The following is a 20,793-nucleotide window of genomic DNA, read 5'->3' as shown; positions in this document are numbered from 1 at the left end:
GGTACCCAAATCAATTCAATTTCATTTAACCTAGTAATCTGGTAATTTCTAAACTTGAATAACAGTCTTGCTTTTTGTTGTTTTGCTTTTGTTTTGTTTTTACAAAATCTCCATGGAACCAGAGCCTCAAAGGCCCTATTCTAGTTCATGTGAGTAAGAGTTTCATTCCCCTGCAAGGCTGCATGGGCAAGGTGTGGGAGATGGGGAGTGAGAGCCTGGTGGCCCTGGAGGCTGACTGGCCAGATGGCAGGTTGGTCTGGGGGAGAAGCTGGGGTAGGGCTTTACCTCTTGGTGCTGCAGGCATCGGGGCAGGTTGGGCACTTCTCACATGTCTCCCCAAAGGCCCCTGGCTCTGTGCACTGGCACTGCCCGCAGACGCAGTGCCCACGGTCGCTGCAGATGTGGCCATCCCTGGCCTGGCATGTGCTGATGTCTGTCGAGCAGTTACAGTTGTCCCCGATATAACCTGCGTGGCACTTGCATTCTCCGCAGTGACACTCGCCATGGCCTAAAAGGACACACACCACACATCAGTGCCTGCCTGCCTGCACGAACACACAACCAAGCTGGCACCTGCCACGTGCTGGGACCTCGCACGAACACACAACCAAGCTGGCGCCTGCCACGTGCTGGGCCCTGGGGATGGGACAGAATGAGGCAAGGGCTGTGCCCTCGCACGAACCCACAACCAAGCTGGCGCCTGCCACGTGCTGGGCCCTAGGGATGCGACAGAATGAGGCACGGGCTGTGCCCTCGCACAAACACACAACCAAGCTGGCGCCTGCCATGTGCTGAGCCCTGGGGATGCGACAGAACAAGGCATGGGCTGTGCCCTCACACGAACACACACGGGCTGTGCCCTCAGACTCTGACCGGGCAGACAAAGAGGGCCTGGTGCCACCACGAGGTGACAGTAGGGCGCCCAGGCAGTGCATGTGGTCCGCCTGTGCTGGATGCTGCTCCAAGTCGGTCCAGAACTTGGCCAAGTTGTGCCCCGGGCCCAGGGCCCCAGAGAACTTCTTCCTGTCTCCCCAGTTAATGTGACTAACAGCCCCAGGGCCTGTGGATGTGACCCCCTATAGCAAAGGAGAATCTGCAATGTGATAAAGTGAAGGATTTTGAGACAGAGGAGATTCTCCCAGATTATCCTGGGACCCTAAGTGCCATCACAAGGGTTCCGTGCAGGAGTAAGGCCAAGGGAGATCTGACTGCAGAAGCTGGTGGCCACGGCCAGGAGGAGCAAGATGCTGTGCTGCCAGCTCTGAAGATAGAGGCGGCGGCCTCAAGGAGCCAGGAATGCAAGGAGCACAGCTCTGTGAGATGGCAAAGGTGAGGGAAGGACCCTCCCTGGAGCCTTGGCAGGGAGTGTGGCCCTCCTGGTACCGACACTGTAGCCAGGGAGAACCACGTCAGACTCTGACCTCCAGAGCTGTAAGAGAACACACTGGAGTCGTCTTCGGTCACCCATTTGTGGTAACCTGTCACAGCCGCAACGGAGACGCACACAGGCACTGTCCCCGGGTCTCAGTGAGATGCTGACTCTGGAGCTGTGGCCAGAGTGGGACGATTCAGGAGCAGGGGCCAAGGGTGCCAGCAGCTAACACTGAACTCACTACGAACGTGTCAGGCTTTACAGCGTGAACTCGCGGAATTCTTACAACCATCCCCTGCTCACAAGTGATGAAAACGACACATGGAAGGACGAAGCAGCTTGAGGGTGGCCAAACCAGGAGTATGGCTCAAGGACCCACAGTCTGAACTTGAGGATCTGCAGCCTCTCAGGAGACAGAGTAGGCCCTAATCACGAGGAGAACCGGCTGAGGGTCCCCTTGGACACCGTGCAGGAGGGACCTGTCCGTTCCACAGCCTCCAAGGGAGGAGGGCCTGGACCTCCCCTCCAAGCTCTGCAGGCATCAAGGGCAGAGGGGCTGCTGGGCTCAGAGGACTGTGTGTGCACCAGGCACATGCGTGCACCTGCTGGGCAGGGAGGCGCATGGGGAGCGCCAGCCTCCAGGGGGGCCTGACCGTTCATGGATCTCCTGTTCTCTGTGCTAACATAGCGGAAAGCAATGCTATAAAGGGCAGTTTTTAAAAAAAAAAAAAAAAGTCTTTCTTACAGGACTGCTACTGTAGCATACTTTCCTTTCTCATCCCATTCTTCTAAGACTGATACCAAAAGGCCCAAGAATTTGTATTTACTGAGAATCCACAGACACACTAGCAGGAGACCAGACAGACGGGGGATGGTGTCAGATGTGGGGGGAGGGCTTGCATTCTGCTCCCACTCCTGCGTCAGCTCTCCTGGGAGCTGGATCTCAGCACCTTCTGTGAGACCCCCAGCGAGTGTGATCCACAGTTCAGGTCAGGACCTAACCTCAGAGCGCCGCTTCACCCCTACTTCCTTCTTGTCCCCTCCCCCTCTCTGCCCAGTCCTCACTGTAGTGCCCGGGACCTGCGGGAGACAAGGGTGGCCATCTGGAGCCAACAAGCCCCCCCCCCCATGGGCCACAGCCCAGCGACGCAGAGCCCTGGCAGACACGGCACTAGGCAGCAGCTCCCGCCACACACACTTCACAGGCAGTGTCGAGGCACATGGCGGCCCTCCGGTGAGGTGGGGAAAGGCAGGCCCAGCCAGGAGGAGGCTGCGGAGCGCAGTTTAACTGCCTGGAGGCTGGCGTGCGGTGTGTGGGCCACAGGGGAGACAGCACCCCTGGCTCAAGGGGTACGGCTGTGGGGGGCCGCAGAGCCCACAGCCACTCCAGGGAGGGGGGCCTGCACGCCCCTCCTCCCCACCAGTCCTCGAACAGCCATGGAGGCAGGAAACCACCCTCCACAGGGAAGTCTTCCCAGATGAAATGGGTCCAATCCACACAGTGAGCTCCCTCACTCTCGGCCTCGGGACGACATTGGTCAGGAGCCTGTTTTAAATTAAAATGGTTCACTGTCAGGGTAATTTCCACCCCCCCCCCAATATTTTATTATGAAAATTCCAAACCTGCAGCCAAGATGAAAAGACTGTAGTGTGACCATCCCCCCATTTTCCAGCTCTCCCACCCCCAGCGTGTCACCTGCTCCATCACACATCCCTCCCTCCTTCCGTCCATCCATATATTTTTAAATGCATCTCTAAGTGAGTGCATTTCAGGGGTAGGTTTTTCATCAGCTCTGGCCTCTCCAGTGGCTTGTACATCGCAGCATTCCATAAAGCAAAAATATCAGAAGAGGCATGACTGGTGCCATATTTACCTGCAGCAAAGACACTACTCTGGCCAGAGGGACTGCTTTGTTTGACCTGGATGAGTGTTGTCTTCCCTCTTACTCTGTATTTGGCAGCAATGTAAAATGAACCAGATGTAACCTGACAACTATGCCAAACTGTCAGTGGTTTGGAGAAGAAGTAGTATATTATTTTTTTGTGGTAAAGTGTGGGTATGTGTGTGTTGAAAGAACAACTTGCTCCCCATTGTGACTGAGCTTCTCATGTGAAAAGATCTGCTCAATGAGAAGATAGCGAAGTTGCCAGCTGCTCATACTTTCCCCCATGACTGTTGATTGGCAAGTAAACCCAGCTGCCTCAGGCACATATGATACCAAAAGGACCCGAGAGCTCCAAAACCCAGCCCAAGGTCAAAGCAGTTGAGTGTTCCTGGATCTGGGGTGTGAGCAGAGTTAGGAGTCACGGGCAGCAGATACTAGGAGGCAGTGGTCACCACCGTGGTGAGGGGCCGGACTCATGGCCAGAGATGTAAGCCATCCCTGGAAGCCGCCCCCCAGCACCTGAGCAGCAAGGACATGGAAAGAAGGAAAGGCTGTGCAAAGAGCCTGTGAGTGAGGGCACCCTGAGCCGCGCCACTAGTGGGGCAGCAGGTGGGAGCCACAGGGGCCAGAGGACCCTGGAAAGTCCTCATCCATGGGGCTCTTTGGCTTCTAACATTTGCCAGTTCCAACACAAAGTCCCAGCAAGTCACACTAGGAGAGAAGCCACACTTGGTGGAACGGCTGAATCCGCCTAAGGGCTGTCCTCAGGGACTCCCTAGATGGCCCCAGTTTGTCCGTCAGGTGGTCCACTGCCTCCCAAGACAGTGTAAAGCAGCTACAGAGAGGGGCGCACGCACCTTGCCCTCCTTCACTCCCACGGCAGAGCCTACCGTCTAATCAGGGGAGTCTCTGCCACGGAGCCCGGGATTAGCCTCAGCATCACCCTCAACACCGTCTTCCAAGGACGGCCTCCCAAGCAGAGGAGCTGACAACAAGGCACAGCCACATGCCATCTCAGCCTAAAGCTTCCACGTCTCCTCCAGAAAGTGTGACCCGCACAGAGTGTCACAAACCATTGCAAATCTGGTCACACTGTATCCTAACCCAGACATCTCAGATCCTGCAGCTGGGCCTCAACCTGCCTTTCCCTCGACCCACACGTGCAGATTTCCACATCCTCTGGTCAGCCCTTGGCCTCTAACGCCCTAGGAGCAACATGTGTTATTAAAATGACAAGGGCCACTTGGGTCCTGTCCCCAGGCTCAATAACCCATCTATTAGCAGGCGAGCTGCACGGGGAACGGGAACACGATGCTGGCTAACAGCACCCAGAGGGCCGAAGCAAGGACTCCTCATCATAACAGAGCTCATTTATAGCGCTTCCCCAGCACCTTGGCAGAGTGTGCTGAATTTCATGATGCCTGTTTAATACTCTGCAGACGTAAAAAATATTTTCATTACATACAGATAGGGATACTGAAGGGCACGTGAAAGTACTTTGTAAGCTGTGAATTGCTACATGTGCAAGTTATTATTAGTACCTTTGTTGGAATGATTGATAGTTAAATGGACAGGAAGTTGTAAATGTGTCTATTTATACAGAATTTCAGCTCTACAGAATTCAACAGCTTTCCATCAGCAAAACCGTGCTTGTGTGGGCCTCGGGCCAAGACGCAGCCCCCTGCCTCCCTTGATAAAGTAGAATACGGGCTATTCAGAGGCAGGGGTGCTGTGGAAGCGGGCAGGAAGGAGCTGCTGGAGAGGAGGGAGGGGGCCCTGTGAGGAAGCCCCAGCCAGAACCAGAGCTCTGCAAAGGCCAACATGGGCAAACTCTACAGTGCAGCGGGATGTGAGGGTGGGATCCAGCGACAAAGTGGTGAGGCAGTGGTGAGGCAGAGAGCATGGCAGCTCCCACAAGGGATCCGGATGTTCAGGGAAAGGAAGAGATGGGGAGGAAAGAGGTTGGGGATTTTAAAGACGGGATATTTGAGCATCCTTTTGATTAAAGAGAAAGATACAGAAAAGAGAAACTCTGGTGGCAAGTGTAAGGATCAAGGGAAGAACAAACTCTAAAGAGATCACAGCAGAAAGAGACTGAGGTGGAGAGGAAGTGGAGGGGAGTGGTGAAGGAAAACCGAATAGCTTGGGGCGAGGGCTGTGGCCGGAGGAGCTCAGGGTAACCCTGATCAGCTGCATGAAGGGCTGGGGGCTGAGCATACTTGTTCAAGTATGTGATCCATGTTCAAGTGTATCCTGCACCACTGGCTATGTCACCTTGGGCAAATCCCTAAACCTGACCGATGATCACGTCCTTCTCTGTCAATGAGGACAATGCCTTCCTCATGGGAGTGTCGTCAGAAAGACTGATGCTACTGCAAATCAAGCCCCTACTGCAGCAGCTGACACAGGACTGCCCTTGGAGCAGAGCAAGCAAGGATCAGTGCTCTGGACGGCTGTCACAGCACTGTGATCAGAAGACAGGGATGAGAAGAAGTATGGGATTGTGCCATGGAAGGACACAACTTCAAAGGGGGGGAGTTCAAGGGAGTGGAAAGCAAGGATCTGCCGGGCGAGGGGTGACTGACTCAGATAGGAAACAGCCAGGCCCCTTGTCCCCAGGAAAAGGAGGGGTGAACATTCCTGCATGAGGCAAAGGGTGAAGGGGAATAAACACACCACGGAACATGGGTGATGGGCAACAGAGCAAGGATACAGGGAACATTCAGAAACTGAGGAGGTAGAGTGGTGGCTAACGTGGCTTCTGAAATCAGGGAGCCTGGGTTGCCTCCTGATTCTGCTATTTGCCAGAAGTAACTGATGTTTAACCCCTCTGCATGTCGGTTTCTTCACTTTAAAATAGGGCCAATAGGGGCTTCCCTGACAGTCCGGTGGTTAAAACTCCGTGCTTCCACTGCATGGCGAATGGGTTCCATCCTTGGTTGGAAAACTAAGATCCTGCATTTACACCATGCAGCATAGCCAAAAAATAAAAATTCAATAAACTGTAACTTCAAATAAAATCTAGAACACTCTTTAAAAAAATAAAATAGGGCCAATAAAGATGCCTCCCTTGTAGGCTTGCTGTTATGAGTTCAGTCACTTAACCTGTATAAAGCACTTAGTGTTTAACACATGGGCTTCCCTGGTGGGTCAGTGGTAAAGACTCTGCCTGCCAAGCAAGAGACTCAGGTTCGATCTCTGGGTTGGGAAGATCCCCTGGAGAAGGAAATGGAAACCCACTCCAGTATTCTTGCCTGGGAAATCCCATGGACAGAGGAGCCTGGCGGGCTACAGTCCATGGGGTCACAAAAGTGTCAGACACACTTAGCAACTAAATGACAAAAGTGCTCAATTAATGCTAGCTAGCTTCATCATTGTTGTCACTGTCAAAATAAAGGGAGGGTGAGGGAAGGGAAGCTTGGAGCAGATGATCTCAGGGTTCGGAGAGGAAACACTTCCTGGGAGCTTGGATCAAAGACTTCCAGAGTTAGGGAATTTCTTGGAGGCTTGGTAGGACTCAGCGCTTTCAACACCGGGACCCAGGTTCAATCTCTGGTTGGGGAACTAAGATCTGGTTAGCTGCATGGTACAGCCAAGAAAAAAAAAAGAAAACAGACTTCCAGAGTTAGAAGCTCCCAGAAAGTGACTTAATCCACATCCAGCCCAAAGAGAGAACACTCAGGGTCTGATAGAACTGCTCGCTGGACCCCAGAGCTTTGCTGTAGAGGCTGACACCCAATGGTGCCGGAGGCCCTGTTTTGTGTATGTGAGTTGGGGGGTGCAGGTGTGGGGGGCGGGGTTCCAGCCTCAGCAGGAAGGGGACAGCAGGACGTCTAAGGCAGAGCGTATGTGGCCCTCGGCTCCCAGCTGGACTCCCGTCTGCAGAGACCCAAGAGACCCCTGGGGTGACCTCAGGGAACTTGCATGAGAGCCCTGGGGCTGGAAGAAGGAGCAAGCCAGCCTGGGACGGGGCAGAAACAGAAGTGGGTGGCTTCTCCCCATCTTGGCCCAGCCCAGGAACAAGGGTCACCACAGACGTCAGACGCTTCTGGTACAATCATCTCTCTCCACAGCAGGTCCCAAAATAGTTTCCATTCAGCTTGGGAATGCACTGCACTTCCTTCGCTGATCAGCTTGCAGCTCTTCCTCTCCGGGCTGAGGAGTGGAGGGCTGCGTGCAGCTCCCTGGACTGGAAGGGTGCGTCCCTCACTCCCGTCTCTTCCTCTCCCACTGGCAGCATCCCTCTCTCACCAAGTATATACTCTACCTTCTGCCTCCCTAGCAGCCCCCAATGCTTCTCCTCCCACAGCCCTCTGTCTGCCTGTCATCTCCCCCTCCTCTCTCTCCTACTCTTCCCAGGACAGGCAGCATGTAAACCGGAAGTGGTTAAGAGAGAAAAGAACAAGAAGGGATGTGGGCTGGAAAACCTCTGCTCATCTGGGTGATTTCCCTGCCACAGAAGTCAGGCCTTGTCTGCAGTGTGGACACCTCTGGGTGACACCCAGGGCACAGCCTCTAGAACTCTCAAACAGCCGTCTTAAAAAAAGCAGGAAAAGCAACTCAGAGCTTTGTGTGCCTCCAGTCCCCCGGTGTCTGTGTGACTCGGAGATCCCAAGCCACTGCTGAGCCAGAGACAGCGCACAGCCCTGCCCTCCTTAGCATCAGCCAGTGTTCAGAGCCACTCTCTGAGCCTGTGGACACAACAGCAGAAGGGCATGGTCACAGACATCCTGGCACTCACACAGTCTCCATGCAACCACAGCCAGATCTGGGCTGCCCTCCATGTGGTCAAACACACACACAGGCTTCTAAAGGGTCCGTGTCTGTGTCCGGGGCCGGGAAGGGGAAAACCCTCCTGAGAGGCACTCTCCCTGGCGCCTGGCCCAGGAGCAGGTTAGGATTACATAACAGCCCAGTGTTCTCGTGTTGTGAGTCTGGTCCCCATGGGAAGGTCCCTCCCACTGTCTGTGTTCCCTTCCATGCACTGGCTTTTGCTGCTGGAAAAAACAGAGAACAGGGAAATGCAGAGGACACCTCCTCAGTTCCCGCGTGAGCGGTCTCGGCCTGGCTCCAGACACCTCAGAGGAAACTGAACCTCCAGGGACAGGAGAGAAGTTGCTCTTGAGGGGTTGTGTCCTTCTCACCACGCTCTTCCCCAGCCTGTAAACACAGCCGGCTCTTGCCAAGGATGAGTTACTGACTGCAGAACTTGCCAACTAAGGGCTGCCCCTCCCAAAGAGAGCACAGCGCTCCTTGCTCCACACCAACCCGGACGCCAGCTCTAGAGAGTCTCCTGAGACCCACTCGGCCCTACCCTGCCACTCGACTTGGAACCCCTCAGCTGGGGGCGCTTCTTCTGGACAGAGCTACCTACTGTGCAACCTCTCCCAGCCACCTGCTGGCTCTGGCAGCGGTCCAGCTTCTTCATCAATAAAAGAGGTCCAGTGGCTCGTCTATCTCACAGGATTGGGGGAATTCTCTGTTAACGTGCACTACAGGAACTGTATCACGTACTGCCTTTAAGACATTTCTAATTCACTGAGACATCAAGTCATTAAAATCTCTTAATAGAGAAACTTTGGGGGGCACTTACAATAGGACAGGCATTTTCTAAGCACTTAATTTGAATGTTCCCATTAATAGTCCCAATTGCCCTGTGTGATGGTATAATTATTACCCTAATTTTTGCAAGTATGGAAAATGAAGCCTAGAGAAGCCACGTAATTTATCCAAAGTCACAAAGCAGGTAGGAGTCAGAGCTGTTTGGAACCACATTTGTTTAACTCTGGAGCCCTAACCACTACATGTACTGCCTCTCCAGCCCAGTCGTGACTTAGTCAGGACCAAGTCATAACAATTAGAACAACACACAGGATAAATGTTCAAGGTGACCCAGGGTATTTTATAGCTTAAAAATGTGCAACAGACCCATGCCCAAGGCTGGCCCTTTTAATCACTGATCATTAAATCACTCCTGGCCTCTGTTTTCCTATGTGAACAGTAAGGGCGGTAACTAGGTGGGCTCTCCCATCCCTCCACCACTGACACTTGCTATTTCAGGTCAGGGCAGAGAGAGACTGGGACAGGCTCCAGGCTAAGCTACAGGTTTTGGAATAGTAGAGGACAGAAGGCATTTGGGGTGCAAAACATAGGATGCATTCCTTTGTGAGGATGAATAGAGAGAGTGGGCAGCCTGGAGGGGAAGTAGTTGAAAAGGAGAGGTGGATGAGAATGGCACCCAGGGGCGAGACATGGGTCTGTTTGTCTGCCTGTGTGTTTGTAGGCATACGTGTCTGCAGGCAAGTGTGTATAGAAACAGACAGAAGGGAAGGAAGGGAAAGAAGGCGAGAGGAAGGAGGAGGAAGGAGGGCCTGAGGGCTAGACTGAGGAGCGTGGATTTAGCCCGTAGCCCCCAGACGGCGGGACAGTAACCTCCCTTCCCAAGAGGGAGGCTGAGTGCCTCCCTGCAGTGCGGGACACTGCGGCCTTCTCCTGGTTGAGTCCTCACACTATGGTCTGCCCCTTCCCCAGGCCAGTGTCCACGCGGCCTCCTCCATCACTTCCCTAAACTGTCAACTATGTCACGACACCCTTTTGCTTAAAACTCTTCAACAGCTCCTCACCACCGAAAGCACAGCTTCCACATTTAAACTTGTGCCCCCGACATACGAGGCTGTTTGAGGCCTACCTCTCGAGTCTGTTCAGCTGCCCCTGTGCCCCCAGGCACCCCAAGTTCTGGCCATTCTAAACCACTCCAAGCTTCTGAAACATGCTGAACTTTAGCATATCTTTGTTTTGAAACAATTACTTTGGCTGCAGTATATATTTGTTTTTTTTTATATATTTGCAGCATATATTTGTTTTTAAACAACTACTTTGGTTGCAGTATGGAGAGTAGATGAACTAGGACAGTGGTAGCCCAGATGAGAAGACGAATTTCAAACAGAAGAGGAGAGAGGACAAGACTTGGTAGTAGAAGGAATGCAGGAGTTGAGGAGATGGTAGGAAAAAGGACGATTTCCGGATTTCTGGCTTGTACATGTGGATAAATAAAAGGGGGAGATAAGGAAAATCAGAAGAGAACCACAGCTGGGAAGAAGATCATGAAATCAGTCTGAAACGTCCTGAGACTGAGGTGCATTTAAGAAGCGTGGAAGCAGGTCTGAGCAACCGAGCAACATAAGGGTGACTGAAGGTATGGGCACAGCGAAATGCCCGAGAGACACTCCAGAGGAGCAGATGGCTAAGCCGTGCTGCAGACAATCCCAGCACTGAAAGGCGGTCAGCTGCTATTCAACATTCAGCTCAAGACGAGGGCTGATAAGCCTTAGACGTAGCAGGACACAGCCATATGGGGCCTGGAAGACCTGTTCTGGTGGAATCGTGGGGCTGAATCCGAACTGGACTGAGGTGAGGGCTGCCTAGGAGGTAGTTAGTGTAGTCAGTGGGTGCAGACAAATGTTCTGAGGAATACAGCTGTGAGTATGGAGGAGAGGAGCTCACAGTGAGGGGGGTTGGGGTTAAGGGTTTCTCTTTCTCTATTTTTTTTTTCTTTAAAGAATCCTGAGCATATTCTTAAGTCAACTAGAATACTTAGTTAACAGGGAGAGTATAGTATATATCACTTATTACACAGATATATTTGTTTCCCCATGTGACGCATCTCATTAGCCTGCAAACCCATACAAAATCAAAGGTGGTGTTTCATTTTTGCTTGCCCAATGCCTAGCATGGTGTCAGGTACACCGTGTATGCTCAGAATATGTTGTTTTGGCTCTTGGAGGCTGTGAACACCATCAGGGCAAGCCTGAAACCCTGGAGAAGATATCTGATACTGGAAATTAGAAAAGGAGTAATTATTGATGTTTAAACATGATTCTTGAGATATTTCAAATTCTCAACAAATGCCCAAGAAAAACAGAGACTTCAGGGCAACACGAGAAATAAAAATTAGGAACTCTTTCCTGTGGCAACACACGGCCGTGATCAAGCAGAAGTCACAGGCTTTGCACTCACTACTGTGCCTGCACATTGCTCAGATTTCTCCAGCAAAAGGCTCTTGGGAGATGTGAACAATGATGCATCCTCAGTCCCAGGATCGGCTGCTCCTCTGTCCTTGGCTTGGTGTCAATGAACCAGCCCTGACAAGCTCAGCTGATGCTGCTTCCCAATCGGTGAGGCCCTGCCAAGCCCCTCAGCCTCTGCCCTCATCTGCTGGACTGCATGCTGCATTCTGCATATGAGCAGTAAAATGCAACCACTGCTAAACAAGGTGCTGCTGCTTTAAGCTAGGCTTTCCCAAACCTCAAGATTACTTAAAGATGATAGCTCTGGCTAGAAAGAGCTTCCCTGATAGCTCAGTTGGTAAAGAATCCGCCTGTGATGCAGGAGACCCCGGTCTGATTCCTGGGTCAGGAAGATCCTCTGGAGAAGGGATAGGCTACCTACTCCAGTATTCTTGGGCTTCTCTTGTGGCTCAGCAGGTAAAGAATGTGCTCACAATGTGGGAGACCTGGGTTTGATCCCTGGGTTAGGAAGATCCCCTGGAGAAGGGAAAGGCTACCCACTGCAGTATTCTGGCCTGGAGAATTCCATGGACTGTATAGTCCACAGGGTTGCAAAGAGTCAGACATGACTGAGCGACTTTCACTTTCACTGGCTAGAAAGTCAAGACTCCACTGTCAAAGGCAGCAGAACCCTCTCAAAGGACGTCGTTGCCTTTCTGGTTCTAGCATTCAACTTCTCCATGCTGGTGCCCAGCTGCCAAGTCTCTCTTATTACTGCTGCATTTCACACAAGGGCACCAAGGAAAGGCCTTGGTGTCTGACCCAACTCTATCAATTACAGGGAGATTCAGGCCATGGAGAGAAGATGGAAAATCCCAAGTTCCTTACTGAACTCACCTTTCCAGTTCCAAAGGAGTCTGTCTGTAATCAGCTGAATGCAATGAACCAGAGTCCTCACAGGCCCCCAAGAATGCTGACTCAGAAAGAAAAACAGAAGGCCTGCAGCCAAAAGAAACAGAGGTGCCCCAGATCAACTTCTCGAGTTTGGCTTAATCTGCTCAATCTGCCTGGCAGGCACTTGTGGGGAAATGCCAACCGCATCTGGGAAGACGTGAATTCCCTCCCCTTTCCTCTGGTCACTGCGACAGGATAAGAGGGTGACTATTTTCAACCTGGAAAGCTGTCATGTTCTTGTGGCTGGTGAACAGGTGCCATATTCCATCCTCAGTTGGCCACTGTTCAGAGCCTGGAGCAGCCCTCTCAATGGACAGAGTCGGTGTGGCATGTGACAAGAGTGGGCCACACTGAAGCCTGGCTGCCAGAAGCCCAGCCAAGCCATGAGATGGCAGGAAGCAGCTGTCCAGAGAAGAGAATCCCCTGAGGGTTAGGGTAGGGGGGCTTTTCTTAGGTCAAGGCTCTGGGCCAACCACCACCAGTGGGGAGCATGGCCAACATGCCAATCTTCCCGGCCACAGTCTCCCCCACAGGGCTGATCAGTAACAGCCACAACTCCTGGTAGAGGAAAACAACCAAATGAGATCATTCACCTCAAGAGCATTTTATAAATTAGAACAGGCTAACAAAGGTTCATTTAAGGGAAAGTGGGTCCAGTCTAATCAATAACAACAGCCAGACACTCACTGGCTACTAAGAGGAACGCTGTGTGCCTCTCGAGTAACAGTCATAAAACCGGGCGCCTCGGCTGCTCCTGGTCCATGCGTGTCCTTCAGCCTGGGGTGCACTCTCCTTATGCAACCCAGAGAAAACTCACTGAACAAAACAGACTAAATGTTTCTTAAAATTTTGACCAAAATAAAGCACACTTATTAGGGAAGACTTGGAAAATTGTGGGCTACATGCTTGAGTGGTGGCAGGAAGGGCTGAACTGGTAATAGAGAGATTTGGGAAGGGTCTCAAGCTAATCAAAATGACCAAAATTCAGTAGAAACAAGGTTAACTATTTACTTGCAAGGTTCCCCAAGTCTGAATCTCTAACCAAGAATCATAAAGTGATTTAGTCCAGGTTCTGGGCCTCAGTTTCCCTCAATGCAAACGGTCAGTGCAGGTAATAGGCAGCTGACCCACTGTGTGTGTGTGTCCGGTGGTGGCAGGAAACACAGGAGATGCAAATAATCCTACTATTTCATGCTTGCTTATGGAGAGTACAAACTAGCCTCTGTGTTCCCAAGGAAAAACTCCTCAAGATACTAAAAGTGTCTTAAAGTAGATTCTCCTTGCATGCAATGTCAAACAACATAAAATAGCAACCTGAGAAGTATATTCCTTTAGCTTAAGGATGATGGGTCACCTGATCAAGACTTTTGGGCTGTGGTTTGTGGACTAGGGTGATAGGAGATCCTGTCCTCTGGGTCAGAGGGCAATAGGCAAGGGCTCAGGAAGATGTCCAGAAGACAACAAGTCCGAGGGGCCTTCCAGGGATAGTCCTTCCTCCTGCCCTGTGTCCTCTGACTCTTGTTTGTAGAAAAGCTTTAGCCTCCTCCGAGGCCTCTCCCAAGTTCCAAAGAGAAAATTTAATCAGAGAAGTGAGAAAATGCAGAAACAAAGAAATGCAGTCAAGAAAAGCAAAATAATAGCTTAGGCATAAAACCAAGTCAAGGACCCTTAGCTCCTCCTCAAGGGCTACTGACATCCTGAGTCATATCCCTGAGTTGTTTGGCAGAAACTAAAGCCCCCACCAAGTAGAGGAAGTTGACTGCATGATGATGGTAGGCCCCAGACCAGTTGAAATTCAAAAAACAATTCATGCTACTACTTCACCATAAGCTAATCAGAAGAATGCTCACGAGCTGATCCCTGCAACCATCACCCCTAATGTGGCCTTTAAGAACTCTTCTCTGAAAGTCCTTGGGGAGTTAAGGGTCTTTCCAGCATGAGCTGCCTAGTCTCTTTGCTTGGCACCTGCAATAAACACTGTGCTTTCCTTTACCACAACACAGTGTCAGTCGAATGGCTTTGATGCAAGTCAGGCTAACAGACCCCAGTACCTTTCATTAACAAGACACAAAATTTCAGGAGGTTGAACTCACTTAGAGCAACTTCCAGACAGCAGGGAGAGTTTGGATCTGGGTGGAGTTCTTAGGTCAGTGTTTGACAGTCAAGAACGCTTACCCCAAAGGAAAACAGGGCTCTATCCAATCCTGCCACACCCTACCCAAAGCACTGAGCAGCAGAGACCTACCATCAGTTATGTAACAGTTTCCAAAATCAGGACCAAACTCAAAAGTGACAGCTCAACACTGAAGAAAGAGAACCAAAGTAGCTCTAAGAATACCTATTTTAGTCACCAGAGGTCTCTCATTGTTTTCAACTTAACTAAGAATGGAAAATTTCCAAATGTGTTATTCTATAATATCAAAAAGTTAATGCCACCCAATTCTATACATGACTAAGATTTTATCTTTGGCATTTTCATGGTTTTCTTAGGCTTTTCCTTTGTTATTAAAGTTTCATTATTTCCTTCACAAGCCAAATTCCATGACCTTGGATTAGGCCTGAGGTTCAAAAGCATGTGCAGAGTCCGCATCACTGGCTTCCCTGTCTGCACACTTCCCTTTCTAAGTAGAGAGACAAGGGTAGTAAGGTGAGGTCCAATGTTCAGATTACTCTAGTTTTCACAGTCACTGGTAAATTGCTGCTTCAGATATTTCTGGGATCTGAGCAGTGAGAAGGGCAGTAAGAAAACTCAATTCCCAGAGTTGGAACAATAGCCCAGAGCATGGAACAAGGCAGGTTCTCCAAACGGCTTGCCAACATGCTTAATTTTCAACATCTCACACAAGTCTGGATGGTGAAGGTAGAAGCTTAAGCGGTTCATATCCTCATTCCTCTAACCCAGAAAATTTCTGAGGAGTGGAAAATTCTAGTGACAACACACATTTAAAAATTAATTCAATACCGTGAGCAATTCCAACTCTGTACCCCTGGCACCCGGTATAAAACCTGGCACGTGAGGAATGCTCAGTGAACTCCTCAATGAGATGAATGCAGCCCTCTACCTAAAACGAAACAACCTCAGTGACATATCACTGCCTCAGTGTCTCCAGCTGCACTAAGATCTGATACTTATAACACGACAGTTTCTGAAAGAGCTTTCTCCAGCCTCAGGCTGCCAGATGCTGGATGACTCCAGAGCTGAGCAGTCCAGCTCATCTGCTTCACCTGGCCAGTCTGAAACGGACATCATTTGCTTATATGACTGACTAAGCCCTACACTTTGGTACCTTGCTGTTTATTCAAATGAACATGAGCAAGATATGGATGGAATTTTCACACTCACATATGGTGCCTCCTTGTATTTGCAAAAAGCATCCAGGTAACCATCAAGAAATGTAATAGAGACTAATACACATGAAAAGATGTGAAGAATTTTCTAGGCTCTCCCACCTGAGGCATGCAGTGGTAGTAATCTCACCAAGAGCCCCTTTCTTCTTGAGAAATTAAATATGTCAAATCTGGGTTCATTCAAAAGGTACTTTTTGAGGCCTCTGTCATGGAACCACATTCTAGAAGATCCTATAAGTCACTTATGGAATGTGAAATTGCAATGCAGTGACAGAAGGTAGAGCTGGGACCACAGCTCCAGAGATGGCCACTAGGATACTTACTCTGAGTGTGAAAATTATATTTCTAAAGAAAATAGTATAAACAGAGGGAGAAGCATTTTTATAAACATATCCGGATAACTGTTGCCATGGGAGGTGTTTCATTTGGCAAGAATCAATAAGTCTAGAAGTAGGCCATAATGTCAGAGGTGCTTTTAACAGAAGAGGTTTAACACAACCTTGTGAAATCTTCTGGAAACCATCAGCCCAGACCAGGATTCTCTGTTTGGAGGCTGGCTCTGGCCACTCAGAATGACGCAACTCTCCATTTTTTTATGTCTGGAAAAATAATGCAATTGCCCCTTGACCTCTACTTGCCTTAATTGGCCAAATAACCTATTAGATGAAGTAAAATATGAAGTAAAATACTTAGATATACTTCTAGGATCTTACAATCACAAGACCAAAAGCATTCTGTTCAAAATTCTATATCCTATTTGATATAAATTTTCTCAATATATGAAACCCAAGAAGTAAGCTTTCAGTAAATTATTCCACATATCCCAGTGCATGCTTCCCTGGTGGCTCAGACAGTAAAGAATCCATCTACAAGGAGGGAGACCTAGGTTCGATCCCTGGGTTGGGAAGATCCCCTGGAGGAGGGCATGGCAACCCATTCCAGTATTCTTGCCTGCAGAATCCTATGGACTGGTGGGCTACAGTCCATGGGGTCTCAAAGAGTCGGACACTACTGAGCAACTAAGCAGTGCAGGCATTTTAAGAACAGAGATTGCTGAAAGCACTAGGGTTGGGATGATTTCAACAGCTTACCATAGCAGAGTAACTCAAATCCCAGAAAATGCACTGTTTGGGTACAGAAACCAGCAAAGAATAACAAAGTTTGCACAATAACCTTTAATTACATTGAAAACAACTAAATAGACCATGTCCACATGTTCCATTAACAGAGGGATTCTGAAGGGTCAACACTTAAGAAGACTCAAAGGAACAGAAATCCTCACAATGGCCCCGTGGCTCTCTCTGTACTCACAGGAATGGTCTGTGGACAAAAGCACTCTGAGTTATTTTGCCTCTAGAAGCCAGAGGGAGAAACAGCAGCCCTGGATCCACAAACATTCCCATGACAGTGTGTCACAAAAGTAATGACCAAGATGTTCCATTGCTTCCAGACCTTAGTTGGGTCTCCTTCACTACTAACTTTTGTGATGTATAACACATCTCAAACCTGTAACCTCTTGCCTGACCCTCGGTCCTATGTCTTGGTTGGGGGTAAGGACCAGAAGCCTCTTACAGGTGAAAAGACCAGGGAGAAGTGGAAGAACTTCTCCAGGATGTCCCCGCCGGCTCTGGCCTGGCTCTGCCTCAGGCCCTGTCTGAAGGTGGATTACAACCTCATGGCCCCCACAGGCCTGGCTGCAGAGGGAAGGGCTGAGAGAAGGCTGAAGTCAGCTGCTTGTGAGTCTCTGAGTCAGCATCTTCAAGACCAGAACGGCTGTTGAGAAATAAGACTTCTCCCCCACAAAACCCCAAACATAACAGTGATCTGAGAGCTTGAAACCAAAGGACTCAATTTCAGAGCAGGAGCCCCAAGCTGACCTTGGGGACAAGGAATTGGGGGTGGACCCCTCACCCACCCACTGCTGCCTCCTGAACAAGCTGGAGTGCTTGTGAGACAAGCAATGAGGAGCTGGGCGCTACACGGACGGGCAGGCAGGGTTGCACGCATGCGAATGGGTCCTGCCTGGAGCTGGGCATCCTTCCTGGATGACCTCACATCACCCATACCTCCTGACCTCACAAACTACTGTCTCCAGGAAGACTTGGATAGCTTCAACTAGCTGTTGCTTTCGAAGTGAAGGGGTGGTGGTTTAGTTGCTAAGTTGGGTCCAACTCTTACAACCCCATAGACTGTAGCCCGCTAGGCTCCTCTGTCTGGGATTTCCCAGGCAAGAATACTGGACTGGGTTGCCATTTCCTTCTCCAGGGGATCTTCCCGACCCAGGGATTGAACCCACGTCTCCTGCATTGCACGGGGATTCTTTACCGTCTGAGCCAGAAAGTGAAGGGGTAGAGGCGGCTAATTGGAGATGCAGTGGAAAGACAGCCAAATGTTCTTCTAATCATTGCTGTGTTCAAATAATTCAACTTCAGGTGCTTCTTAGGATATAAGAAAAAAAAGCAAGATACAAAATTGCATACACATACACATTTACAAAAAAGTTTAGACGGGAGACCTCTTAAAGTAAGAATGCTGGAATAATGAACGCTTTCTTTCCCTTCAGAATATTCTAGACCTAAGAATAGTCCTCCAGCTAGCTGGAGTCATTCTCTTGACTGAGGACACAGAGGGTAAAAGAAGTTTCTTGTCTGCTTCACCAGATGGTCCAAATTAATCCTGGTCACCAAGAAGGAGACAGACGGCTCAGACTGACCACACATCCATAGACGCCCCCTGTATTTTTCAAATTTTCCTATGAGGGAACAGAAGCCATCCAGCTCAGCAACCCAGAGGAGTTAGTGACTCAACATACCACACAGGCAGGAGCCCCAAAGGCATCTCTAACCTCCCGCTTCCTCACTCAGGGACATGTGAGAGTCTCCCACAGGCACATTTTTGGCACTTGAGGGGAAAGGACAGCATTCCATGATAATACTTGCTAATTTGTTTTTTTTTTTTTAAACTGCTGAAAGCCAATTACAGACACAGTCAGATATCTTAGAGTGTCTATGGTGGTAGTCTGTCCATCCTGCCACGTGGGACTCATGGGGAAGGTGGCCCCAGACACACACTGGGAACGGCTACAGCTCCCAGGAGGGTGTGGCACTGATTCTTAGAGGAGCTGGTGCTCAGCAAGGCAATGTGCTGGGTGCTTACACACGTTCTCTTACTGCTCACCAAAGTTCTGTGCCCAAAGGGACACAAGCAGCCCGTGGTGGTGCTGGATTCAGGCCCAGGCCTGCCTGATCCTAAGCACTTTTCTGCTGATGCAGCGGAACCATCCAACCCATCGGGAAGAGCGGATCCCTGTTGCCTGTTGAGCACAACAAATCCAGACCCTATCAGCCAGCTGACTCTTCTATGACACCATACATCCTGCACTTTCTAGAACATTTCCAATTTTGAGCATGTCACACCCATGTATGTGTCTCACAGCGTGGTCGGCCCCAGAGACCTCACTGGCTTATCCTCCCCTGTGCTACCGTCTGCTCTTGTTTCTCCTGTGGACAGAAGGGGGGTTGCTCCTCCCACAGGGACAGATGATTTCTATGATCTGATTTCCTTCACATTTTTGTGCTTCACCTTCCCTGCCACACTCCATGTTCCTTCTAAATCAACACTTCACCACCGGAAGACCATTCACAAAGAAGGGATCCTGGAAGCAACAGAACATATAAAAGAATAAGAGGTAGCAGAAGAAACTATAATCTTGCCCAAAACCGTGCTGCTTACTCCATCTGCAGGTGGCCTGGTGTTGGACAGACTGACCCTTAAGAGACATGTTAAAAGACACAGTGTTTCTCCAGAGGGCCACTCCCAGAATGGGAACTGCCAAACTTCCATTTAACTGTAATCCACGTAAAGTCCTATGCTTAGATTCAAAAACTTAAGTGCTCAGATGTGACACAACAGAAACTTGGCTTTGCTACAGTAGTTCATTCAAATATTAATCTTCAACTTTTGGTAGTCAAGTTAAAATCAAGTTCAACAGGGTAATGCGATTGTTTAATAGAAAAGAAAAGGTGAGTGTTGTTAGCAGGTGTTTATGAAAGTGGAAAGTTCAGGTCACAGGAAGCAAATGTTAGTTGAACCTGGGGCTGAGCCCCTGTTACCCAGATGACAAATAACCTGCCTGATTCTGAGAAGCATGCTTAACAAAATGACAAGAGCCTCAAAGCAGGAAGAGACCTGGTATCTGGTTTGGGTTAAGAAAAGAGAACAAAAAATTTAATATTTTGAAAATTAAAAAAGAAAAGAGAACAGAGAAACACAAAGAAGTTCTCAGATGTTTTAGCAGGTTGCCATATGGAAAAGGGAAGCCTAAAATGTGACCCACTGGTGGAAGTGACTGAGAAACAATTTTCTGTTTGATATAAAAGAAAACTTTCAAATCATACCTGTGGGAGGCAGAAGGATGGCCCTCGAAGATATGCAGAGCCTAATCCCTGGAACTTGTATCAGTGTTACTTTACAGGGCAGAAGGGACCCTGCAGATGTGATTAAGTCAGAGATCCTGAGATGGGGAGACTGGTCTGGACTATCCGGTGGGTCCAATGCTATTGCAGGGCTCCTTATAAGGGGGAAGCAAAGAGCATTAGCACAAAACAGAGGTCCGAGAGAGATGTGAGGATGTTACACTGCTGACTGTGAAAACAGAGGAAGGTGCCACAAGCCAAGGAATGCAGATGGGTTTCTGGAAGTTGGAGAGGGCCAGGAACAGATTCTCCCTTAGAACTTCAAGAAGGAACGCAGCCCTGACGACACCTGGATTTTGGCCAAATAACACCCACTTCAGACTTTTGACATCCAGAACTGGAATGGAATAAACTTGGGTTGTTTTAAGCCACTAAGTCTATGGAAACTTGTTAGAGCAGCCATAGGAGATGATAAGTGAAAGTTGCTCACTTGTGTCCGACTCTTTGCTACCTCATGGATTGTATAGTTCATGGAATTCTCCAGGCCAGGAACACTGGAGTGGGTAGCTGTTCCCTTCTCCAGGGGATCTTCCCAACCGAGGGATTGAACCCAGGTCTCCCACATTGCAGGCAGATTCTTTACCAGCCGAGCCACCAGGGAAGCCCATAGGCGATGAATGGATGTCTAATAAAGGAATAATCACTACCATCCCCAGGGAGCTCCTGTCCCCAGGGTGATCAAGAAGAAGCTGATCCTCTATAAGTCAGGAATGCTGTGTGGGTAAATCCTGAAGGACGCACGGCAGACCCCG

General features: G+C 49.7%; 1 protein-coding gene across 1 annotated transcript in view; it reads right to left on the bottom strand.

Moving 5' to 3' along the window:
• The window catches only part of ITGB5 (integrin subunit beta 5), a 112,867-nt gene that overhangs the window by 8,685 nt on the left and 83,389 nt on the right, over positions 1-20,793 (bottom strand). The window contains exon 11 of the mRNA XM_040250287.1: positions 286-508. Within this exon, the coding sequence (XP_040106221.1) occupies positions 286-508 (223 nt within the window). The remainder of the gene's footprint in view (positions 1-285; positions 509-20,793) is intronic.

This window comes from Oryx dammah, unplaced genomic scaffold (assembly GCF_014754425.2).
Source record: "Oryx dammah isolate SB20612 unplaced genomic scaffold, SCBI_Odam_1.1 HiC_scaffold_2, whole genome shotgun sequence".
Taxonomy (NCBI): Eukaryota; Metazoa; Chordata; class Mammalia; order Artiodactyla; family Bovidae; genus Oryx; species Oryx dammah.
Note: the sequence above shows the minus strand (reverse complement) of the source record. Positions and strands in the feature narration are given on the sequence as shown.